Consider the following 24,762-nt stretch of genomic DNA (forward strand, 5'->3'; position numbering starts at 1 on the left):
AAGCCAGACTGGAATTTGCTAAAATGCATATTGACAAGCCACAATCCTTCTGGGAGAATGTTCTTTGGACAGATGAGTCAAAACTGGAGCTTTTTGGCAAGTCACATCAGCTCTATGTTCACAGATGAAAAAATGAAGCTTTCAAAGAAAAGAACACCATACCTACAGTGAAACATGGAGGAGGCTCGGTTATGTTTTGGGGCTGCTTTGCTGCGCCTGGCACAGGGTGCCTTGAATCTGTGCAGGGCACAATGAAATCTCAAGACTATCAAGGCATTCTGGAGCGAAACGTACTGCCCAGTGTCAGAAAGCTCTGTCTCAGTCGCAGGTCATGGGTCCTCCAACAGGATAATGACCCAAAACACACAGCTAAAAGCACCCAAGAATGGATAAAAACAAAACATTGGACTATTCTGAAGTGGCCTTCTATGAGTCCTGATCTGAATCCTATCGAACATCTATTGAAAGAGCTGAAACTTGCAGTCTGGAGAAGGCACCCATCAAACCTGAGAAAGCTGGAGCAGTTTGCTCAGGAAGAGTGGGCCAAACTACCTGTTAACAGGTGCAGAAGTCTCATTGAGAGCTACAGAAAACGTTTGATTGCAGTGATTGCCTCTAAAGGTTGTGCAACAAAATATTAGGTTAGCGGTCCCATCATTTTTGTCCATACCATTTTCATTTGTTTTATTATTTACAATATTATGTTGAATAAAAAATCAAAAGCAAAGTCTGATTTCTATTAAATATGGAATAAACAATGGTGTATGCCAATTACTTTTGTCAGTTTCAAGTTATTTCAGAGAAAATTGTGCATTCTTCGTTTTTTGTGGAGGGGTACCAACAAATTTGAGCACGTCTGTATATATATATATATATATATATATATATATATATATATACATATATATATATACACACACATACACAAAAAGACGACAGGGTGTCTGTATACATTCATCAATATACGGACACATTGGGGTTTTACCATTGGCCTCCAAACCAGAAGTCTTCACGGGTCCAAATTAATCAACCCGACCTGACCATGAACCGACAATTATTTACCCGACCCGATCTGAAAATGAACATGGAGTTTCCATGAGTGTTCTAATTTTTCTCAAGACATTGTGCTCGAGCCAAATGAAAAATGACCCTACACATTTCGGGTTTCCATAGGCTCAGTTTATTTTACTCGAAGACCCTCTTTTCACCTGACGTCATGCAAATGAAGAGGAAAGGAGGAGGTTGATATGCAAATTAGCCATGTGTAGTGTTCTTGTGCTGTTTTTGCAGGCAGCTCGGGAAAATGTGGTTTCCATGCACAAAGAACAGGTACTCACCTCACCTGGAAATCCATGATTGTCAGGTGACATCTTGTTTGAGTGAAACTATAATAAAGCTGTGATTTGTAAATGCCTCATGCCTGGTTGTATGTGTTTTACAGCTCTTGCCCAAATTGTTTTTCAAATATCCATTGGTGGGGTGGCATATGGTTAGTAGTGAATAACATTCAACTAATTTATCACATTATTAATTAGTGAAAAAAGAACCCGGAGGTAACGAAACTGTCCAACCCAGCTATTGCAGATCACCATGGCTGAAAACCAGTGGAGATGTAGGATTATACAGATCTGTGCGAGACACCTTCCACGTATGCTCCCAAGGCTGTCTAAATTGGGAGCAATGGACGTTTACATGTGAAATGTGAGTTTCCATGTGAAAATGGGCATGGATTTCCCGTGTTTTACGTCATGCTCACGGCTAAATGAGATTTACCCTATCCCTCACTGTGGCCGTTACTTTCGGCCACAAACCTGATCCTCTCGAGCTGTTCTCCCAAACATGCATGCGCATCGCCACTTCATGTGTAAAGAACCACACATGGAAACTCCCCCATTGAAACACTAGGCCATTATTTTCTTCCTTGCATAAGAGAATAGTACATTCACTGCTGAGGTTAAATGGCCTAGGAAATGCAAATGCAAAAGACTACCTGAAACTAATGCAAAATGATAGTGGTACCAGATAATATTTTTGAAAATGAAAATACATGTTTGCGCTATCATATTTGACTAATTTAAAACTAAAGATTTGAGAAGAGAGAATGAAAGTGCATTGCAAGTGCATTTTGTAGAATGATTTAATTAGCTGTATAACCACCAAAAAAACCCCTCCAGAATACCTTTACAACCCAATAACTTCTTATCATGTATGCTAAAGTTCTAAAATGTATGCTAAATGGAAAGCACTACCACAAATGGAATGTTTTTCATTTTTGCATTGTTTTTGTTGTTTCTAAATCTATAATAATTGCACAGTACAACAACTGATCAGAATAAAGTCCTAAATTGGTCTTACACTTTTGCCACTTTACAACATCCTAATACAGTAAGTGTAATTGAATCTTAATAAGGAAAAGGCAACAAGATCATAAACAAAGAGCTGATGAAACACTAACTTTTTTTCTATTGTCATGTCAGTCATATGAATAGAATACCAATTTATGAGGTCCCTGTGTTCAGTTATGATTCAAAGAAAAACTGTGACACTTCTGTAAAGTCAGGGAAGTGTAACGTAAGCAGTGCCAATAATCTGTTGTTAAAGCTACCCTTTTAAAATTAATATAATTCAATTGCTAAATAGATGATACAGTGTATAAATAAATTGCTATATTTTTAACAAAGCTTTTTTTCATAAACACATATTAACACCATAAATGCCATATATTTATTTTGCTTTATCATTAGAAATACATTGTTATGACAAGGAAATCTGCTGTAACACCTTTCCTACCTTACAACTTTACAAGAGAACATGAATAATACATACAAAAGCAGTACTGTAAGCCATTTTCCATTATAAATGAAGACCAAAATGTTCAGAAGATAAAGATGTCAGCATCTCTAACAATTGTATTAAATACTTCAGTCATCTTTGAAAAATACAGCAAAATACAAATGACAAATCAACTCTCTGAAAACTGGATAATCTAACATTTTATTTCCTGAATTCTCACCAAGGACTGGGATATTTTTAACTTGATCTTCACTAGGAATTCCAATTGACCTTTTTCTACTTTACTAAAATCTAACTACTGTACTATACTACAGTGGCATTCCGGCTCTGTTCATTTACATGTATATGTGATAGTGTACAGCACTGTTATTAAGAAATCACTAAATGTTTTATGACCATAACTTCAAAAGGAAATATTGAATGAAGTTTATATTTGACAGAGATGTTTATACAGTAAGCCTACAAGGTTTGGTTGCAACACCCACCACAGAGTGTTGCACATGCATGTGGGGCACTGTGGTCGGATATGTAAGCAATAAGACACGACAGGGTTGTGCTAAAATAACCGCATGCCCAGGGGTGTAGTAAGCCCCTGGAAGTGTGGTTATTCTAGCACAACCAACACCCTGGAATGTCTTATTGCGCTTATAAAATGGGTTACTAGTTTGAGAAATAAAAATATTTAAATAAACAAATTTTTATTTAACCCTTTGCGGTCCTATATCGGACCTGGTCCGACATTGCAATTTTCCCTTTCCGGTCCAAGACGTAAAAAACAGGTCTCTAGTCGTTTTTTCTCCAGAAAAAGCAGAGAAAACCATTCAATGGTTGAGTGAGACCAACAGGAGCCGAGAGAAGCCGGAAAAAAGGGGCGTATCTCATGAATACAGATAGCCCCAGCACGAAATAGATAACACGGACATAAACAAACAAGATAGCTGCTTCCGCATCCAGTGCTCAAAGAATATCACAGACATTTGCAGAGCTTTTTTTAGATGTTATAGTAATAAAATAATGACTTGGATCGCATTATTGAGGAGTTTGGTGATAAAACGAGTGATCAGGAGATGATTTACCGGTATGCACTACTACGAAGAGGTATGTGAAAAATACAGCGAACAAGGGGTGGGGCGGGGCTGGAGATGCAGTACTGAGTGTCCTGTTGATATGCAGTGCCCTTTAAACCTGTTTTACTGTGAAAAAAAATCCTTTTAAAACAGCACGTCTAAAATAAACTGCGAGCGTGAAAATAAATTGGACCTGACGCGCCTGAGACGCGCTGAATAAATGGACCGCAAAGGGTTAAAAATGAATATAGGTTTATTTTTTCCTAAATATATTACTATACTATATTATTATTATTATATTATATATTAATATATAATATATTATATAGTTCCAATAAATGTAATATAAATTATTTTTAATAATAAATTAAAGAAATTAAAATAAATTAAATACTAGAATATTTTCAGTATTTGTCTCATGATGTTGACACATTGGTGTACAATGCAAATAAAAGATTATTATAAACTGAAAGCAAATTATTTTATCTTTTTTTTATATTATTTCTAACTTGGCCTACTTAGTAGCCCAGTCAATTATGATACTTACTCAATTCTCAATTCTCGTTAATACAAATTTTAAGGGACAGTATACTGTCAGTTTTTATTTTAGTTAGTCAGTGGTGCAGTGCTAAATTGTGCACAATTACAAACCACCTGCACATAGAATAAAATAGGTGTGTTTCCTATTACTATATAGATGCTCAGAATGAGCTGGAGAGGTTAGCGGCACATGTGGGCAGTCTTTTGCTGCCAACATGTTGGGGAAACCAGAAATGTAGTAGAAATTTGTTTTCAAGGCTTGTAAGTACACACTGCTTTTAGGGAAAAATAGGTATTTGGGTGTTCGCCTCAAAAATGCATTGAGCACAACTGGCAATGCATGAGAAAAAACGGACTGGGAAATGCCAGCAACAGCCGCACAGTACCCTGAAAGGATCCAAAGGCAAGATAATGCAGGGTGGACAATAGTTTGACCTCTGCATGGATAGCATGGCTTCTCTGGGTGACAGGCTCCAGTTCATCTTTTAAATCAAAACAGCAGCTCAATAATTATGTGGCTGCCAAGCCTGTACCTGTGCTTAATTTGGTCTTCATTTAAATCAAAGAGGGTAATGTGGGTACAAAATACCCTTTCTCTTCTCATTCTACAAATCACTTGTTCCTGCTGAAGACAATGTCTCCTTCTTGCTGCAATCACAGTGGCCATGGTTAGGGGACAGTGTTTTTCATACTGCCTTTTAAGGTGTGCTAATTGCAACTGTTTAAAATGTTTTCAAAAGTTAATAAATTGATGCAATTGTAAGTGTTGCAATTGCCGGCAGCTTTATTACATCTCATTATAATATTTGAGAACTCTCATTTACACTATCTCCATCTCCATCCCATTTTGCGAATTTATGCAGGAACGCCCATTGCGCTTGTTTAGTACATTCTACCCTAAACTTCCTCGTTTACAACTGGTTTGCGACTACTGCGACAGCCACAACACTTTAGTGCATCTACCCCTGAGAATGTTACTTAAATTTACTAACAAATGTGTCCCAAAGTGCACTGAAAGGAACATTTCCTTAAAGTATGTTATACATTTGTTGAGGTGAGGTGAGGTGAGGTGGGGTCACAGGGATGCAACGCTTGTTACTGTAAAGCAGAGACATAATGCTGAACAGTTTCCACCACCGCAAGTTAAAAAAATGTACACTAGTAATTTCTGCTCCCTACAACTGCATTTTCAAACCACTCCATGTATTAACTTTTATAAGTCTTCAGAAGCAGAGGCAGTTGTTTTTAAAAGGAACTCTTTTAGGCATAAATAATTATCTAGGCAGAGATCACAAGATCAAGATGGGAATGAAAGGATATATAATAGGTCATTAAACAGATAAGAAATAAATAAATTGTGAAAATGCTGTACCGGTACATTAAAAAAAGTATGTGTTATGAAGTGACATCTTTTAAAAAATATAAAGGATGTTTTCAATATCCTTTCTGAAATTCTGAGAATATCTTAATACATTTCAAACCATGCTTTCAGGACATACCCAATATTGAAAATCTAGATATAAAAACTTGAACATTTCATAATTTCTTTCTATTTCATTACTGGTATGTAGAAAACCTGTAACACTTTAATTCATATATAAACATTTAAATTGTTAAGGTCTTCAATGCAGAATTTATAAATCCTTTTCCATATTATATGTATTATAATATTATAACAGCAAGAGAACACTCAAAGAGGAGGTTAAATGTCTAAGAGATACAAATAGCAAAGTCATAGACGAAGAAAAAAAAATAGCAAATATATTAAATGATTACTTTTCACAAGTTTTTACAAAGGAGGATACGGACAACATGCCCCATATGTCAACCTGTTCCTATCCAGTTTTAAATAACTTTAGCATAACAGAGGCAGAAGTGTTAAAGGGACTAGGAGCTCTTAAAATAAACAAATCCCCTGGGCCGGATGAGATCCTCCCAATAGTACTCAAAGAAATGAAAGAAGTTATTTACAAACTGCAACAGTCTCTTGACACAGGGGTTGTACTGACAGACTGGAGAATTGCAAACGTAATACCGATCCACAAAAAGGGAGACAAAACCGAACCAAGTAACTACAGACCAATAAGCCTGACTTCTATTATATGTAAACTTATGGAAACTATAATAAGATCCAAAATGGAAAATTACCTATATGGTAACAGTATCCTGGGAGACAGTCAGCATGGTTTTAGGAAACGGAGATCGTGTCTAACTAACCTGCTTGATTTTTTTGAGGATGCGACATCGACAATGTATAATTGCAAAGCACATGGTTTATTTAGATTTCCAGAAAGCTTTTGACAAAGTCCCGCATAAAAGATTAATCCTCAAACTGAACACAGTAGGGATTCAAGGAAAATGCATGCACATGTATTAGAGAGTGGTTAACATGTAGAAAACAGAAAGTACTGATTAGAGGAGAAACCTCAAAATGGAGCGAGGTAACCAGTGGTGTACCACAGGGATCAGTATTAGGTCCTCTGCTATTCCTAATCTACATTAATGATTTAGATGCTGGTATAGTAAGCAAACTTGTTAAATTTGCAGATGACACAAAAATAGAAGGAGTGGCAAACACTGTTGCAGCAGCAAAGGTCATTCAAAATGATGCAGACAGCATTCAGAACTGGGCAGACACATGGCAAATGACATTTAATAGAGAAAAGTGTAAGGTACTGCACGCAGGCAATAAAAATGTGCATTATAAATATCATATGGGAGATAATGAAATTGAAGAATGAATCTATGAAAAAGACCTAGGAGTTTATGTTGACTCAGAAATGTCTACATCTAGACAATGTGGGGAAGCACATTTTGCTCTTGATGCTTTATAATTTAATGGTAAAGAAACAACCTGGCATACATTATCTTTTTTTATAGTTACATATATTTTGCTTATTGCATTTAAGATAAATAACAACATATGCAGGCATAATTAATACATTAGTCTTTCATTTTCTATAGACGTTAAGTCAAAGTAAATAAAAAGGTAGAAGATGAATGATTGCTGTCATTAAGGCCCTGTCCACACTGTGCCTTTAAACCATATTAGTTGCATTTAAACCGGCTTAAAAGTGCTAAATACGGTTTGCGTCCACACTACGCGGCATTTAATACCGGACTCGAGAACCGGACTCGAGAACACCTCAGGAGGTAGTCTCGAGTCCGGTTCTAATTAGATCGCATCAGGTAGTGCGGTTTATCAGAAGTGTGGACTCTGTAATACCAAACTACCCAATATCCCAAAATGCTTTGTGGTATGTTTGGCGAAATACTCAGAGCAGGCGCCTGAAGGACTTGCTGTCAGTGTACACTCCGCACTAGGTATTCATTTTTATGCTTCAAAAAATCTGACAGGACATCTCTGTTAAACTAGTGGGGAAAATAACAAAAACACAACTTTAAATTAGGCGACTGCAAAAATGAAATGCGAGTTAAAAGTAGGATCGGGGATGAACAAATTACGTAATTTGAAATAAAATTAAGAGGACCAGAATTAGGCTCAGGCAAGATATGAAGGTAAAAACAAAGATTGTTTTGTAATTAACAGCTTTTTCTGAGTTTAATTATAAAACAGAATCAGCTCAATTTGTTTAAAGGGACTTCACCTGATTAAAAATAAAACCTGAAAACTTCAAGCCCTACTGTGTGTGTGTCTGTTCGGATTTACTTTTTCCACAATACTTGTTATATTTCTTTTTAGCAATATGGACCTCTGTTAATATGGGGCATAACACATTATTTTAAAATGCATGGTGGGATGCTATCGTATTAATTTCCACGGTTCATTGAGCTGCTGGGAATTGTAACTGAACTATTCTAATGGAGTGTGGACGCATTAAGCCTGACTAAACATGAAACGGTACTTCAGTGTGGACGCTTTGAGCTGTATTAATTAGAGCGGTTTCGAGTACGGTTCTCGAGATCGGTTATGTAGTGTGGACAGGGCCTAAGACTCCCTGGCATGTACATCATTTTACAGTCAAAACCCTCAGAGATTTGCATGCAAGGTATATATTGTCATAGATTTGATCCTGTTTACCTTGTTCCATGTAGACCTTGCCCATGTTTGAATGTGCTTCTGCTTCTTTTTGTCCACCGTCTTTGACCAGTTTGGAAGTGTGGAGACATGATTCAAAGAAGTGATGAGAAAGCCATTTGTCACCTGAATTGTTGAAATAATTGGCCAGTGAAAGCTGGTTTGTATACATCTCCTCATAACGGCCTTGAAAATGAAAAAAATAAAACTATGTAAAAATATCACAAATGAGAAACTGCAATACATTTAAAAGGAGAATATAATACAAATTTGCTGTAAAAACCTTCTTGACAATTTGCTTAATTTTCATGCCATCTGAAAAATTGTATTTTCACTTTCTTAAAATACCTGTGCTGAAACTGATGATTTTAAAGCCTAGCATCAAAATGCTTCATTTGTGGCATTGTGTGATGAGAAAGGAACAGAATACTGTGTAGCGACAGTATATAGCAGCATTTCATGGTTAGATCAAATTCTAAGGCTCATGTCTGACCCATGGTACAACCTTTATTGGATTCCTGTTGGTTATTGGCCTACCCACTGCATCTTTCTTTCCACAGCAGGTAACTTAGTGAGACCCATGAGTGGGAGCACACTGAGAATGGACAGAACTGAGATCCACAAGAAAAGAAAATCACATTGTCTCAATATGCTGGTGCTGCATTTTGGTTTCTCACTATTTTCACCATCCAATGTTGGTTTCTGCGAGAATAGGTTTCGGTTTACCAGCTACACGTCCACAAGTGTAGCTACAACTGTTTAAATAATGTACCTGTCATTATTTTTTTCATTGTTAACATCCTGACAACGTTTTACACGTATAACTTTAATGTCCGCTCTAGTGTATTGATAGTATAAGGATTATTGCCCACATTGTCAAACAGGTAACACAGCAATAACGATCCATGATGTGGCACGGAACAGAAAAGCCAGAGCACTTGTTATGTTTTTTTTTTTTTTTTTTTTTTTTTTTTTTTAAATCGCTCTGCCTTGGGTTTCCCTCCAATGAATATCTGAGACTGAAATGACTGACTTGTGGAACTTATTCTTCCTAGATGGGTTGCTATGCTTGTTTTCCAACTTCTTTGGAACTAAAAGATGTCAGATTAATTGAGTTACTCCAATTTGTTAGATACTTTACACTACTTTTGCTAATTTTGCATCTGCATTGTTTTATGTCTGTCCCTATCTCCCCTAGAAGATTGAACTACAATCTTTTAATTGCAGCACATTTTATATATGCTCTGCCTACCTGCACTGAACGTCACTTAGTTACATTGAACGAACATCCTTGATATGTAGATTTCAGCTCTCTTTTTTTTTTTTTTTTTTTTTTTTGCAGTTTTTTTCAAATCTTTCAAATTGCTATCTAATGTAGCATCTATATACCGGTATTTATGTACTGACTAAATACATGGCTCTACCAGCAGATGCAAAAAGTGATAAAAAATCACACCTTTCACTGGAAAAAAACTTCGCCATCTATTACACTTTCAGGAAAGACGACTCACTGTATCTGTAAATTCAGTTCTATGGTAACACAGCGTTACAGTCATTGAATTATGAAGAATAATAGAAGAACAATTTAACTGAGTTTCCACTCACTTTCTGTCTTGGCTGAATGTCATGTTAGGTCAGAAAGCTAATAAGTCTGCTGTATAGCCAGGTTTACATTTATAGGAATGATTTGTTAATAGCCGACAGGGATGCCAAAATGCTTTTATCTGCCTTTGTAATGAATAAATGACATTAGCTACACTCACCGCATGCTTCAGGCAGTTCTTGGCACCTTTTATAGAAAGACACTAATGGACAGGTTGGTTTGCTTCGTTCTTTGGCATAGTTCAGGCACATTGTATGCTCTATTTTATTTTAAATGAATATTCTTGAAAGAAGAGGCCTGGGACTGAAGCATGAAGTCTGCTGTTATTCAATGGACTGAAAATAAGGCAAATGGGTTTGATGAACTACAATACCAGGCTCACACGATTTCTTCTCTTACTACTCTGATCTACAACAGACTGTTTTCACAGATAATATCCTTTACCCCCGACGCTGTAATTCTGTATTTATTTCAGGAACTGCTGTGCAATAGATCCTTATTGCCTTCACAGCTAACCCAGAACTCACAGTGTAGTAAACAATGAACTTACTTACACTTGCTGACAACTATTTGACAGTTCACTAAATTCATTTGATCTGTGTAAAAATTCCCGAAAACAATCAACAGGGGCTGGATGCTTATACAGGTAGTAAGAAGGTAATAGGATTAGGTGTGAAAAACTGCAAATTAAAGCCTAGTGTTTAAACAGTATTAGTTAGTGGGTACACCCAGGGCATATTTAAAACAAATATCATACATTATCTACATATATGTTGAAACTTTTTTTTTTTTTTTTTTAACGACAAAAATATCTATGCCGTAATGTGGCATAGTCAAATTCAAGAGTTGTCTAGTTGATGCTGTAGAAACTTTTTTTTTTTTTTTTTTTCATTTTTCATCTTTGTCCTTTTAATAATTTATAAAAGTGCCTTATACTTTTTCTTTTGGGTCAGTGCACAACATTAGACAATGTCAGCACAAATGTTTTAACATATTTTAAAGGACTGCAATCTTTTTCTATTATTTCAAACCTGATGGATAGAAAAAATACAACTGTTACAATCACCATTAAGTTCAGAGTCCAGCTTGCAGGATATCATTTTTTTGTGTTATTAGATTTGTCTTACAATATAAAAGCTCTCAGTGACATGCAATAACACTACTTTAACAGTGACTTTAATATATTTTTGCTTACAGAGGTGTCTAGAGTTCAGGCAACTGTTGCCACATTTATTATGTTATGCATTCATAAAGCACCAGCCAGATAACTCATAAATATGAAATAAAAAAGGGATTCCCAAAAGGTTCCCATAGTAAAAGCACAGCAAAATCTAAGAAAGTATAGTTAAAGCATGGTAAAACTGGCAAAATACTGTACAAAAAAAAAAATTATAATAAAATGAATGTAAATTTAAAGGTATGGGTAAATAACATATTCTGTGAATCTGCAGTACAATGTAGAACTCAGCAGGTTACAGTTTGTATTTGCTAATTTACAGAAATGTAGCCAATTTGTAGGTGAAACAATTTCCAATCCTCCCCCCAGGCACCTGCTGCTGCCGCTCTTACTGTTCTGGTACCCAGAATTCCCCTGTTTACCTGCTCTCTGGGCAGCCTCGGCCCTGGTCAGGAAGTGCTGAAGCTGATCCAGCTTATCAGGCTGCTTCTCAAGGGGCTCCTCCTGCCATATGGCTGACCCAGGCCCTGCAGCCTCCCTTGAGGTGTTCCACTTCTGGATCAGAGCAAAAAGCTCAGAGAAGGACTTGTGATAACCCTCACGCAGCATGTTTACACAGATGTTGTGTTTGTGTGAATTCTTGTAACTGGGAATAAAGAAAAGAGAAGGTGTGCAAAAAGGTTAATTCCAATGCATCAACCCCTTAATACATTTGTTTTTCCAGTCAATTACAGGTGTTAAAAGATGCATCTTTCTTTCATGCTTAATATGCGACCACTGAAAAAAAAAGGATGGTTAGTATCCACGGCAGTGCAAAAGACAGAAAATTATAAAAAAAAAATGTAACATTGTATGTATCTTTTATGAAAATATTTAACTATAACTATGCAGCACAATGTTCAAATTAATACACAGGTATATGTGAGTATATATACTGACAACCCTTTATTCAATGGCTGTATCTCAAGCATGACAGACTGATGAGTCTTCTAGTATATAAAAAAAATGCTGAAATAAAAAGTTTTAGACATCTATTGCTTGTAACTCTTTTTCCTCATCCACAAAAGCAAAACTTTTGCTAGAAAAGATTTTTCCTAAAATGTTTGAGAAATTTCTAGAAATTATAAATTTCCATTGGGGTATGTAAACTTTTGACAACAACTGTGAGATTATATGTGTATATATGTATATATATATATATAATAGATGGGCTTCAGTGAGTTACAGGAAAATAATTTCATCTGGGGTTTCTGTGACGTCATAAATTACGAGACCGAAGACCGAAGTTCGAGTAATTTATAAACTGTCACGGAAACCCGAGATGTAATTGTTTTCCTGTAACTCACTGAAGAGGCCCATCTGTTATTTTTTATAATACATGGATACTCCTGTGATGCTAATATTAAAGAAGACTAGGTTCAGCACTACAGTTTGTTTTTTTTAAACGTGGTTTTTCAGTGCTGTACAGCCGTTCTATGTCGTTATGCACTTCTCTAGTTTCTCTGAGATACGAATGTACCAGCTTTACATCTTTCTCTTTTTAACATATTCTAATTTTGTTGATAATGAACTTCTCTGTACTGTGGGTGTTGTCGAATGAACATTACCTTGTCATGAATAATCTCGATAAAAACTGTACAATCTTTAATGATAATTGGGGTAGGCATTAAACTGCATTTTAACTGCAATGTTACTTTTAACTACTGTGCAACCACGCGTGTGTTCTACAAGGTTCTTTATCGGCTCAGCGCATTTTTTTCTCGAGGTATCACACCGACTCTGCAAATTAATTACATTACTTATATTTTAACATTAAATTCTTAAACATGTTCTATATAATGTCAGATAAATAAAATAAGGAAATGCATTTATAAGTTATAAAACAGTTTGCTTAATATTATAGGCTCCTTTTTTTGTGGTTGCCTCCGACGATGGTTCCAGCTGGATTTGTAGCTGGACTGGGGTGTTTACGCTTCAACCTGTGTAGCTTCAAATTTTGCTTGTTCTTACTGTGATTGGCTGCAAAGACAACAGGGCTAGCCAGAGATTGGATAAAGATTGTTGGGTTGGTTCTTCTTGTGTACAGTTTCCTAGTAACTGAAGACATTGGGCCCTATTTAGCAATGTTCGCAAACCCCTAAAGGCAATCGCAAAACACTTTTGCGAACAGTTAGCACACCAGGCGCACGTGTGGGCAAACAGACTTTGCCCACATATATGATTTAGCAACCATGTTTTAGTGCCCACTCGGCAAGTCAGCGTTAGCGCTGGACATGGGCTGAACTTTAGGGGAGTGTCCTCATTTACATACAAATTTTGCGATTTAGCAAACCATCAACAGTGTTAGCGTTTGCGTTTCAATTGACATGTGAAAACCAGGTCTAAACTGTGCACAAATGTGATACTTTGTACTATGATTTTGTAACAATTGTAAGTCGCCCTGGATAAGGGTGTCTGCTAATAAATAAATACATACATACATACATACATACATAAATAAATAAATAATAATGGCCAGACAAAGAGAGGAGGAGGAAATGTCCCCAAATATTTAGAAGTCATCTGTCTTTTCTGATCCTGTCTGACACACAATGTATGCAGCAATTTCACCTCAACAGACAAACAATCACTGACATCTGCCAACTGCTTCAGGCTGACCTGGAAGGAGACATGCGGAGAGCACACTGTTTGCTTGTAGCACTAAGGTACGCGCACCAACACAGAACAGGCACCTCTACGTAGATTGCAAGGGAACCTATTCTGTCAACGTGCAAGTAGTGTGTGATCTGTGATGCCAACAACTACATCACAAACGTGTATGCAAACTATCATTGCTCCACTCATGACTTGTTTATCCTCGATAATTTGCATGTGGCAGCTGCGTTTCAGCGGGATGACAGTCTGAGAGGCTGGTTGATAGGGGACAACGGGTATCCACTGAAGCGGTGGCTGCTCAACCCCAAGACCCCTGTTGAACAGAGGTATAACCGTAACTTTAAATGTGCTCCTACTGTAATTGAGCGAACATTTGGAATCCTCAATATGTGATTCTGATGTTTGGATGTCTCTGGGGGAACACTAACATACACTGCTCAGAAGTTTAGCAATATCATCCTGGCTTCTTGTTTTTTTATACAGCGTAGCTTTCCGTAATCGATGTTGAACTTACAGAGGAAAGATTACAGGGTTTGAGGGATGCAGATGCTGAACTTGAAGCCCCAGTGTTGGAGGTTGCAGATGGAGATGAAAAATATATACATATAACTTAAATTTTACTTATAGATCACTTTTTTAATTTCATATTCACTCTCACCCTCTAGGCTGCTAAAAAAAAAAAAGTGTAGCCCTGCTTGAGGGGCTTGGTCATCCTCTTCACTTGGGCTGCTGGACATTTAAAAAAGACTTGTGCTCTTGTCTTGCTTCTTTTTTTGGGGTTTCAAAATACCCTCCTTTTGCACACAGGTGCTCTTAAAGGGAATGTTGAATCCTTACTGGTTGTAACCTTACTCCCCCCACTGTGCTTTGATTGGCTGGGCACATGATTCGCTATTTTATGTGCGTTAGCCCACGCATGACACCCGACTTCTAAATCACGTTTTCGTGCGCTATTGCAGCAGTTCGCCGATGCTGTCATTCTTGCACTAGCTATATCAGCTACACACATATTTGCTAAATAGGGCCCACTGTATTCTGGGAGATGTAGTTGTTAGTGGAGGTTTTAGGGGAGGCAGACAAGCTGTGCAGCAAAATTGATATGTGTTTTTTTACACATTACATTTAAATTTAGTGTAAAAACGGCAGGTAAGTAACTAATCTGGACCGCTGCTTAGGGGTGTTCGTTTGTCTTTTATCCTGGAAATAATGGTCTACCTTTCTCTGACAGAGTCTGAACACTAAACCATAAACAAAACTTAGAAAGTAGACATTAAACAAATGCACACAAAATTTACACAAAGCTCAGAGCATTAAAAACTGGGCCAGATGGCACTCTGAAACATGTAAGACAAACAACCTCTTTTGGTTCTCTCTGAAAATAAAAGTAATATAATCTGATATGGCTTTCTTTAACACATTGTTTAAGTGATACAACAAAACATTCTAAAAAGTATAATGTACATATTTTGATGTACATATGTCTTGGTCATGGATCCTTATAAATCACTTGGGCACTAGCACCATTTTTATAACTCTATTAGTTTAATTAGAATAGTATATTCAATAACTTGCATACCATATTATTGAATCAACTGCATTTTAAGAAATATGCAGTTTTTAAAACCAATACCAAAACATACAAACATGTCACTTGCTTAACAATATATATTTCCTATGTTATATTTTAACAAAGTCAAAAAGTCATATAATATCTTAACAACTATTCTAATAACATCTTGGAAATTAAATTAGTGTATTATATTGTTAACATGGCTGGACTAAATAGTAACTGTTGTAATGCTTACAGATGAACATTCAACATTCAGACAAAGCTTGATTCTCTAAAATAAAATTGGTTGTCAAGAAATGTTGACCCTTTTTTATTACTTTTTTTGCCTTTGAATCTATACAATTTTAGAAGAAAAATCTACAAAAATAAAATAAATATAAATATGACTAGAAGATTCTCAGACCATATATGCTCCTCTAAGACATGCATCTACCTTTCAGAAAGTTCATTGTTAACATAAAAAGTGAACTGACAATGCACAGTCAATGGCATCAGTATCAACAGTACAAACCAAACATAAGGATGCCACAATGACCAAAATATTGATGTTTTCAGTATCACTTCAATACGAAAATAGCAACAACACACAGAGCTAATTCTGATACAACAAATATGCTTATTTTACTATGTACCAGTCAATGTACTGTATTGTTCATTAATATTTTCAGTAGTTTGCAGTACTGTATTGTATATCACATTGAATATACACGGTTTATACACACAGACGTATATTTCAATACTGTACAAACACTTAAATGTCAATTTTAAATGTCTATTTTGAAGAGGAGTTGAAATCAGTTGTGTAACTGATAACTGTCATTAATATTAAACAGAGTCTGATATTGTCAGTCCCTACTGACTTCTATTATATTCAAGCAGGAAAATTCAATCTGGTAATAACATGTGGAAGGTGACATTAAGTGATGCCTTATTAAACAGGTTTGTCTATAATCAAATTAATGAGGTAAAAGAACACAGAAATAGAGTGTTTAGATATATTTATATATAGATACATATTTTTTTCATATATCACTTACTTTAAACACTAAATAAATGTGTTTAAAATCATGGTCATAAACACAGCTTCATCGTCTTTTGGCTTTATTTCTTCATTAGTGTCTGCCTCATGGTTGTAGACTAAAAAGTAGTAGTAGAGTAAACAGTTTATTTTTCTAATGATTTAGCTGAAGGGTTTTTTTGTCAAAATGTGTGCTCGTTTAATACAGACAATCAAAAAACCTACAAATAAATTGCTTTTAAAATGCATCGCAGGAAATTATTATAACAATGTGTAACAATTGTTGTGTGGTTTCTGGGGACACCTGCTGGTTTAATTGTGCAGCTGCATTATTGACAGAAATAATCCATGTTCTAACTGAATAGAAAAATGTATTATATGTAATATAAAATGTGCTTACTAACTTGTTTTGGTGTAATATTAAACAGCAGGTGATCCATACAGATAGATAAGCCCTGTACAACAACTAAATCCAAACCCATGAATAATAACAACAACAACAACAATACTACTACTACTACTACTAATAATAATAATAATATTATTGACTAGTTATTAGTCATGAAGTCACTTCACGTCAAGTAATTATGAATTTCCCAAAGCTTATTCTTAGACTTTTTGTACATCTTATAAACAGTGGGCTATAGCCTGTTTTGAAATTCCAACAGTAAAGACAAACGCGAACAATAAAACACAAACACAACAAAGAAAATGGCCTTTGATATAAAGTTTTTAAAGGCTTACCGGTACCTAAAACAGGTTTCAGGCTAAATACTGTGATTATTTATTTTTACTGTTAAATTAGTCCATAACTACACTTGAGGGCACAATAATGTAACACTTTCGAGTTCAATCTGAGTTTTAATAAAAAAATGTAAAAAAAAAAAAAAGTCAGGACTCTGCCGTATTAACACAGGATAACAGGATCTGGAATCCCAGAAAGTTTACGGCAGACAGATTCTATTAGTCATATAAAAAAAAAAAACTAATAATTTTAGCCAAACTCATTCCATATTTTATACTATTCACTGCAGCCTCTCTCTTATCCTATATATTTTATATGTTACCTGTAAATAAAAAAAGCATTTGAATCGCTTTAAACTTCGAAATTACATCTGCTTTCACAGGTTGAAGGGATTTTCCCTACATGTTACAAGTGGTTTAATTTAGTAAGCAATTCCTAAACAAATTATACTGTAGTATTCTTAATTAAACGTCATCAAGTGAAGGTCATACATATTTAAAGCATTCAAGTATGTCTGCATAAATGTGTTTTAATGCTAAAATGTTCCAGATAGTAAAAGATACCAGCAGTAATAACTTGTCTTCCGAATTTATCACAAATTTTGGATGAAAAAAATGTAATTCAGCTTTAATTAGTTATCTGTACTGTAAGTTAGCATCAAACTGAATTTAAGAACATAAGAAAGTTTACACACAAGAGGAGGCCATTCGGCCCATCTTGCTTGTTTGGTTGTTAGTAGCTTATTGATCCCAGAATCTCATCAAGCAGCTTCTTGAAGGATCCCTCACAATTCTCTATGTAAAAAAGTGCCTCCTATTTTCTGTTCTGAATGCCCCTTTATCTAATCTCCATTTGTGACCCCTGGTCCTTGTTTCTTTTTTCAGGTCGAAAAAGTCCCCTGGGTCAACATTGTCAATACCTTTTAGAATTTTGAATGCTTGAATCAGATCATCATGTAAAAAAAAAAAAAAAAGTTTAAACTACTTGCATGCTTAGATGCATGCAAGTACTTTAAACATATCTAAAATTCAATTTCTCACAAAAACAATGTTAACAACCCATAATGTAAATAACTCTTCGCCCACCATTTTTTTTCTTTTAAATGACCAGTAACTGCAGAAATTTTAAAGTGGTTTAAATAAGACATTTTGAAATATTTATGGATTTAAATCCGAGATCTCTCCAAATTAAAATTCTGCTTACCAAATGTAGAAGTTAAAAACAAATGTGCAAGTACAACCTGGGGAAATATCAATTAATGATGTAAAAGTTAATCACTTCTTAGTTTACAAGCTATATATTCCAAGTACTACTGTACTCCCTACATGTAGTTCATCCTCAGGGACATGTAAAATACTTAATAATAATTAAAACACTCAATGGGTCTAAAAGCACAGCCTGCCATATACACAGGCAAAGCATTATATGCTAGGTTATTATAGGATTTTGTTCATGAAGACAATTCATTTGAAGATTTGATACTGTTTACGTTACAGAAAAATAAACAGATGCTATTGTTTACATTTGCACATAAAAAATGTCTATGTAAATACTGATGTGTATCACATGGGGTTTGCCAAACTAGAGATTCGATCAATTCAATAAAGAATTCTGTCTCACTTGCAGGAGTACATATTATACAGTAAATGCACTGTACAATGTACAATAATGCATAGTGGAAAGTGTGGGAAACTGAAAAATGTCCATACTACCAGTTTAAAAGTAAACGACATCTCTTGTGTGAATGTGGACACACCATAATCAGGAAACCATGCTTAATCAACGCAACACATATTGGCTACAGTATTACTATAAACACGTATATTTTGTCCAGAGATATACAGGGCCATATTCAGTGAAACATAACTGTACAAGACAAGTCTAAGATGTACTGTAAATACAGGTAGATAATTAGGAGAAGTTAATTAGGTAGGAGTTAATGCATGTTTTACTTAATGTCGCCAAATCATTTAATGCTTGTTTTCATTTTGTTTTTTCCTAAATTTAAAGCACCAACCTCACTGTATTTTTATGTCTCTACTTGAGAAATAAAAACTGTGCATTTGAATAATATCTAAAAATCATGAATTGATTAACTTATATATAAAAGACTGAATTGGAAAAGCCTGAATTAAAAAACACCCGATACAAATCTACCAATAGTTTTCTGTACCTCCTTTGCATATATGTTTGTGTTAATTGACTAACATAATCTGTCACCCTATTGACGATATGTATTGTAAAATTAGCTATCAGACTGTGAACAAGATGTTGCATAACAGTGAATCTTTCCAAATTATATATATATATATATATATATACACACACAAACACATACACATACAGTTGTCCCGTGTTATACCGCCCCCCTTTATAACGCCAACCTCACACACCGCCAGCTATTCTCTCTGAACAAATGTCACCAATATAAAAACAGTGCTATTTGTACCCGTTATATCGCCACCCCGCTGTCCGCCACCCGCCAACTTCCCAAGCCAAGCAAACATAAATATAAGCATTGTAGTTTCCCTCATTGTAGCGCCAGCGAAATAATCATGGTCAATTAAAACAACAAAGTTATGAAGTTAACCTTTGACTCGCTTTCCTAATTCGTTGTTAACCGAACGTTCATAACAATGTCATCAACACTCCCGCTCCCAAAGCAAAGAGGATTCACTGTATGTGTGTGTGTGTGTGTGTGTGTGTGTATATATATATATATATATATATATATATATATATATATATATATATATATATAAAACGAATACAACACATACACACAGTCCTGAAATATAGAATATATATTTGGCATAAAGAACTGAAATGCACAGCATGCTAATGAACATATCACACAGAAATTTGGTTGATGTACTTATTTACAAACATAATATTATATATTTAGTAGTTCTTGTATATTACTTTTCGTTTGGTTTGCATACTTTCAAGGCAAATAATTTTCTTAAACAGTTTAGACTTTTCTTTTGCTGGATCAGGTCCCTGCAATGTTTGCTTTGTTTGAGCATCGGAGTATACTGGAGAAAGAAGGCTGAAGAAAAGAGGTGAAGATTTAGTTAGCAACCCATTTGTTGTAAATTATCAGTTTTATGTTATGCTTTATTCATCCCTACTTTTCTAGAAGTGTATATGATAAATAGAATCATTCATGATTTTTTTCTTTTCTTAGTTTGTAAATCTTAGTTTGTAAAAATTATACATAATGGCCAGAAATTAGTCAAAAGTTTCTTCAGCCCCTTTAGCTATGTTGACAGACATGAATCCCAGTTTTTAGTACAGAGTAATACTTGCCTTTTAATTACCGTATTTGAGAGGAGCCACCTCTCATTAACATAAAGCAGTGTTAATTTCATCTGCTCTGTTCCCAGTTTCTGTTTCACAGAGCATAAGGAGTTTTTTCCTCTATCAAACTGCATCACAGATTGACAATACTGGGCATTGGAGATTGGTCTTACATGTATATAAAGTATTAATGCAGAATTAGTATCAAACGAAAATGGACATATTAGTCATGATAGTAAATAACACACGTGTTATTTATATTACATCATTAGAAAATGAAAAGATTTTATCAGCAATACAATTTTCAACATTAGGTACACTGTTACAAAAAATCAGTACAATTCTGTAAAACAATCAGTGTTACTGTAACAGACCCTTTTTTGCTGTAAATATTTGTATAGAAAATGGACAAACTGGCAGAATTACTCAAAATTACTTTACTTTTGTTTTGTTTTTTGGTTTGTTTTTTGTAAGTGTAGCCATATTTATAAGTGACACGGTATCCATAAAAATGTCATAATCTTTCAAGAAATGTAATAGTTATTATTAAAAATCACTCACACTGCGATTTCTAGTTTGGAAAGCTCTGGATGCTTGGGTTTTTCTCCTAAGCCATGTGATGGTCCAATATCTTTATCCTTTTTGTGAATCCTGAAAAGAAACACAAAATTGAGCAAATGCATTTCTGTACTCGTATTTCTGTTTTTAATGTACATTTACTTTGTTCAAAGATCATATTCCAAATAAACAAATTTGATGTTAATTTTACTTTAGCTATGTATTTAACATTCTTCCTCGGTTTATTTTATTTTGAATGCCTATTCATTATTTTCCTTTATTTATTTTTTTATGTGCAGATTACAAAATATTGGTGGCATCTGAAAATGGTGCTAGGCAATAAAATATTTTTTTAAGATAGCTCCTGTTTGATCAAGGAACCAGGATACATAGATGCAAAAATCACAACACTAAATCACTATTGTGTACAAAATAAATATTTCTAAAATGTTGTGTATGGAAGTGCCTTTTAAAACTGACCAGACAAAACCAGATCACTTTTGACTAGTGATTTTCAAGCAACAGTACCCAACTGTTTTAAGTCATCTCAGATAATTGCAAAGTAGCCATGGTTGAAGTCTAGAAAAAGATACTGTATTCTTTATTTTGTTCATATTTGAATGCGATCTTATTTTCTACTGATTATACTGTACTTTATAACTGCTCTTATCTGTAATGTGATATTGTATAATGTGATGTTGTATAATGTGATACTTTGTAGTGTGATACTTTGTAATAATTGTAAATCACCCTGGATAAGGGTGTCGGCTCAGAAGTAAACAAACAAATAAATAAATAAATAAATAAATAAATAAATAAATAATGTGCAGTGAACACCTGATAGTTCATTAAAGTGCAACATTAGAGGAACTGAAAGTCATGCCATATTCTGCACTGACACCTCTCCAACATTCCTCATTATGGGGTCATCCATGTTTCACAACTCAATCCTATTGGAAGCTATTCGCAAATCTTTAACCGATACTTTTTTTTTCATGGATTAACAGCAAAATCAATTTTCTTACACTTCACTATGATTTATTTCAAGTCAAATTGGCCTTGTTTAAAAACCTTTAACTTGTATGTTATTTAAATGTTTTTCTTTCAGTGTTGTGATTAAACCTTTCCTACACTACACAAGAAGCCAACAACACTCTGAAATGGTTTGACTAAAAGCTTTGTGAATATGGGTGTTTATTTCAATGCTTGATTTGCAATATTGTCAGCTTCAGTTTAATGAAGCCATTATGAAAGACATTTTTTTGTTTGGCAGACATCCCACATTCATCTTAAAGTGCCAATCGTTTTTTCAATATACATACCAGCACTGATAAAACATAAAGCAGAACGCCAACCAACTTACCAGGATCTAGAATTAGGAAGCTGCTGCTGCTGGGCAGGGGATGGGTTGGATGTTTGTGAAGTTATACTGGGAAGGAACCCCACATGTTGTGGCATAGCAGGCAAAGTACTCATTTTACTGTTAACAAAAAAAAATAATAACGAAATAATGTACTTCTCTAGAACGTATTTTATGTAAATATTATATGTTTCTTAAAAAAAAAAAAAAAAAAAAAGAAAATACCTATTTCAGGACCTGGGATAACCTTAAAATACTTCGCATGACCGTCTCCCAATCATAATCTCCCATGCTACCAGTGACAGCCAATGCGTGAGACATTTGTTCAGTACTGTTGTGTACTGTATTATCAGCATGTTTTATTATATTATCAGCATTGTTTCAGCACACTATACTTATTATAAATACAATGAAAACATTTGGTTGGTACTTGGTGCACATCACATAATTCTCAATCAAAACATTCCATTATTTAGTCACATATGCATTTATTAGTTTTTTCTATTATTATTATTATTATTATTTTTGTTGTTGTAATTTTACAAATTAGATATTCAAAGTAAAATTATTATTTTAATCTTATGTTCAACGTAAAGTCATCTTAAAATGTATTTGAAAATGTAATCCATTGTTTTGGCTGATCAATATAAACAGACATTTACCAGATATATGCTACAACTGATATTACTATTTAAAACAACTCTTAAATCTGGCTGAAACGTCATTTATTTTCCTACAGCTTAACAAGGACTTTACTGTCTAGTTAACTAAACCAAAGAAAGCATAATAATAATAATAATAATAATAATAATAATAATAATAATAATAATAATAATAATAATAATAATAATAAGAAGAAGAAGAAGAAGAAGAAGAAGAAGAAGAAGAAGAAGAAGAAGAAGAAGAAGAAGAAATAAATACATACATAAAACGGCATATTTTCTATGACGTCACAGTATATCATGATTGGTTTTAGTTTACTATTCCTATTAATAAGTTAGTTACAGTTTTTTTAATTTAATTTTGTTTTAATTGCTGGTACCCTCCTCATAAGGTAATGCAATTAACACAGAGACACGCAGGCTCAATAAAAATGTAGTGAAAAAAAACAACTTACAGACTTGTTTTGGTTTCAGCGGAAAAAGTTTCCAGCAGTCAGCACATTACAACCTTTGCGGTTAATATGGTTATAAAGTTTACGCCTGATAAAAGTTTGCTTGCAAATGCATTTATTTAATTAATTTTCTTTCTGTTTTTTTCACCCCGCGTTGTTTTCAAGCAGGTTTGTAGATCAGACGCCGTCTCTATAGCAACATTCCGGAAGAGCCCATTCATTCGTCTGCTTAACCAGGAAATGAATGTAATTGTTTTTTTTTTTTTACTGAGGTAAGTATTATTAATATGTACTACTGCATGCACTAATAATCGTGCGAACACTTATCGTTCGAGTGGTGTATGTTCTAGACCTTGTTTTAAATATTTTTGTTGTTAATATTGCACATATTAGCCTACATGGTTTTATTTTTTATACATGCGTATTACCTGAACAAGCTTGGGAAAATGCCTTATTCTGAGTTACAGGTTCAGTTATGGAAAATGCAGTGCCAGCTCTACCCATAGCATTTGCAGAGTTCAAGAATATTTTTCTAACTACACATTACTGACAGATAAATCATTGTGATGGCAGGAGCCTGGAGGTCATTACGTGAGAAAAAAAAAAAAAAAAGTTTAATTACCAGCAATCAGTGGGAAGATAACTGTACTGTTAAAAACAACAAGGCGACAAACTTAGCCCATTTCAGAGGTTACTGATCCAGAGTTTTAAAGGTAATTTAATATGAATTACGTGGTGAAACAAGCTTTTTTATACAGTACCCGGACAGAATAATTTGAACACCCCAGTTTGACTACATGCTGCATGTTTATTGTGGCAACAACTGTAACGTTTGCCTTCCGTCACAAAATTGCCATTTCCTTCAGATAGGGTTTGATCTCTGTGTCCACACTATACATGTTCTATGGTGTTGAGCAGTATAGGCCCAAGAGACTGGGCTTGCTGCCTTTGTTATACCAGTGACCTTTCATGTTTAACCTCTTGCATTAGGAAATTGGACAGGGGAAGCAAAAAATAAATAAAAAATCACCAGTTTTTTATTTTTCATCAACCAAACATAATTTCTGTAAATAATGATTTCCTAATGATTTTTTTTTTTACAAGGAATACATTTAAAGTGAAATCCCATAATACAGTTGGACTGCTTTCAAAGACTCTTTATTTATTGCTGAACAGTTGCAAAAAAGTATTTAATAATACTTTTTTTACAATTTTATTTTTAG

At 34.6% G+C, this 24,762-nt stretch overlaps 1 protein-coding gene across 2 annotated transcripts in view; it reads right to left on the minus strand.

The window, feature by feature from the left end:
* ttc29 (tetratricopeptide repeat domain 29) overlaps nt 1–24,072 on the minus strand; it is an 84,912-nt gene extending 60,840 nt beyond the window's left edge. Inside the window, exons 1-5 of one of the 2 annotated variants that reach the window (XM_059028650.1) lie at nt 23,968–24,072; nt 22,429–22,545; nt 21,069–21,158; nt 11,642–11,865; nt 8,443–8,625 (exon numbers count right to left, since the gene is read on the minus strand). In XM_059028650.1, coding sequence (XP_058884633.1) covers nt 8,443–8,625; nt 11,642–11,865; nt 21,069–21,158; nt 22,429–22,541 — 610 coding nt within the window. In that variant the 5' untranslated portion in view covers nt 22,542–22,545; nt 23,968–24,072. Of the gene's footprint in view, nt 1–8,442; nt 8,626–11,641; nt 11,866–21,068; nt 21,159–22,428; nt 22,546–23,542; nt 23,774–23,967 lie in introns of those variants that run through there. The other variant, XM_034921114.2, reaches the window with a different exon arrangement.
* Between the last annotated feature and the right edge of the window lie 690 nt (nt 24,073–24,762).

Source organism: Acipenser ruthenus, chromosome 1 (assembly GCF_902713425.1).
Source record: "Acipenser ruthenus chromosome 1, fAciRut3.2 maternal haplotype, whole genome shotgun sequence".
Classification (NCBI taxonomy): Eukaryota; Metazoa; Chordata; class Actinopteri; order Acipenseriformes; family Acipenseridae; genus Acipenser; species Acipenser ruthenus.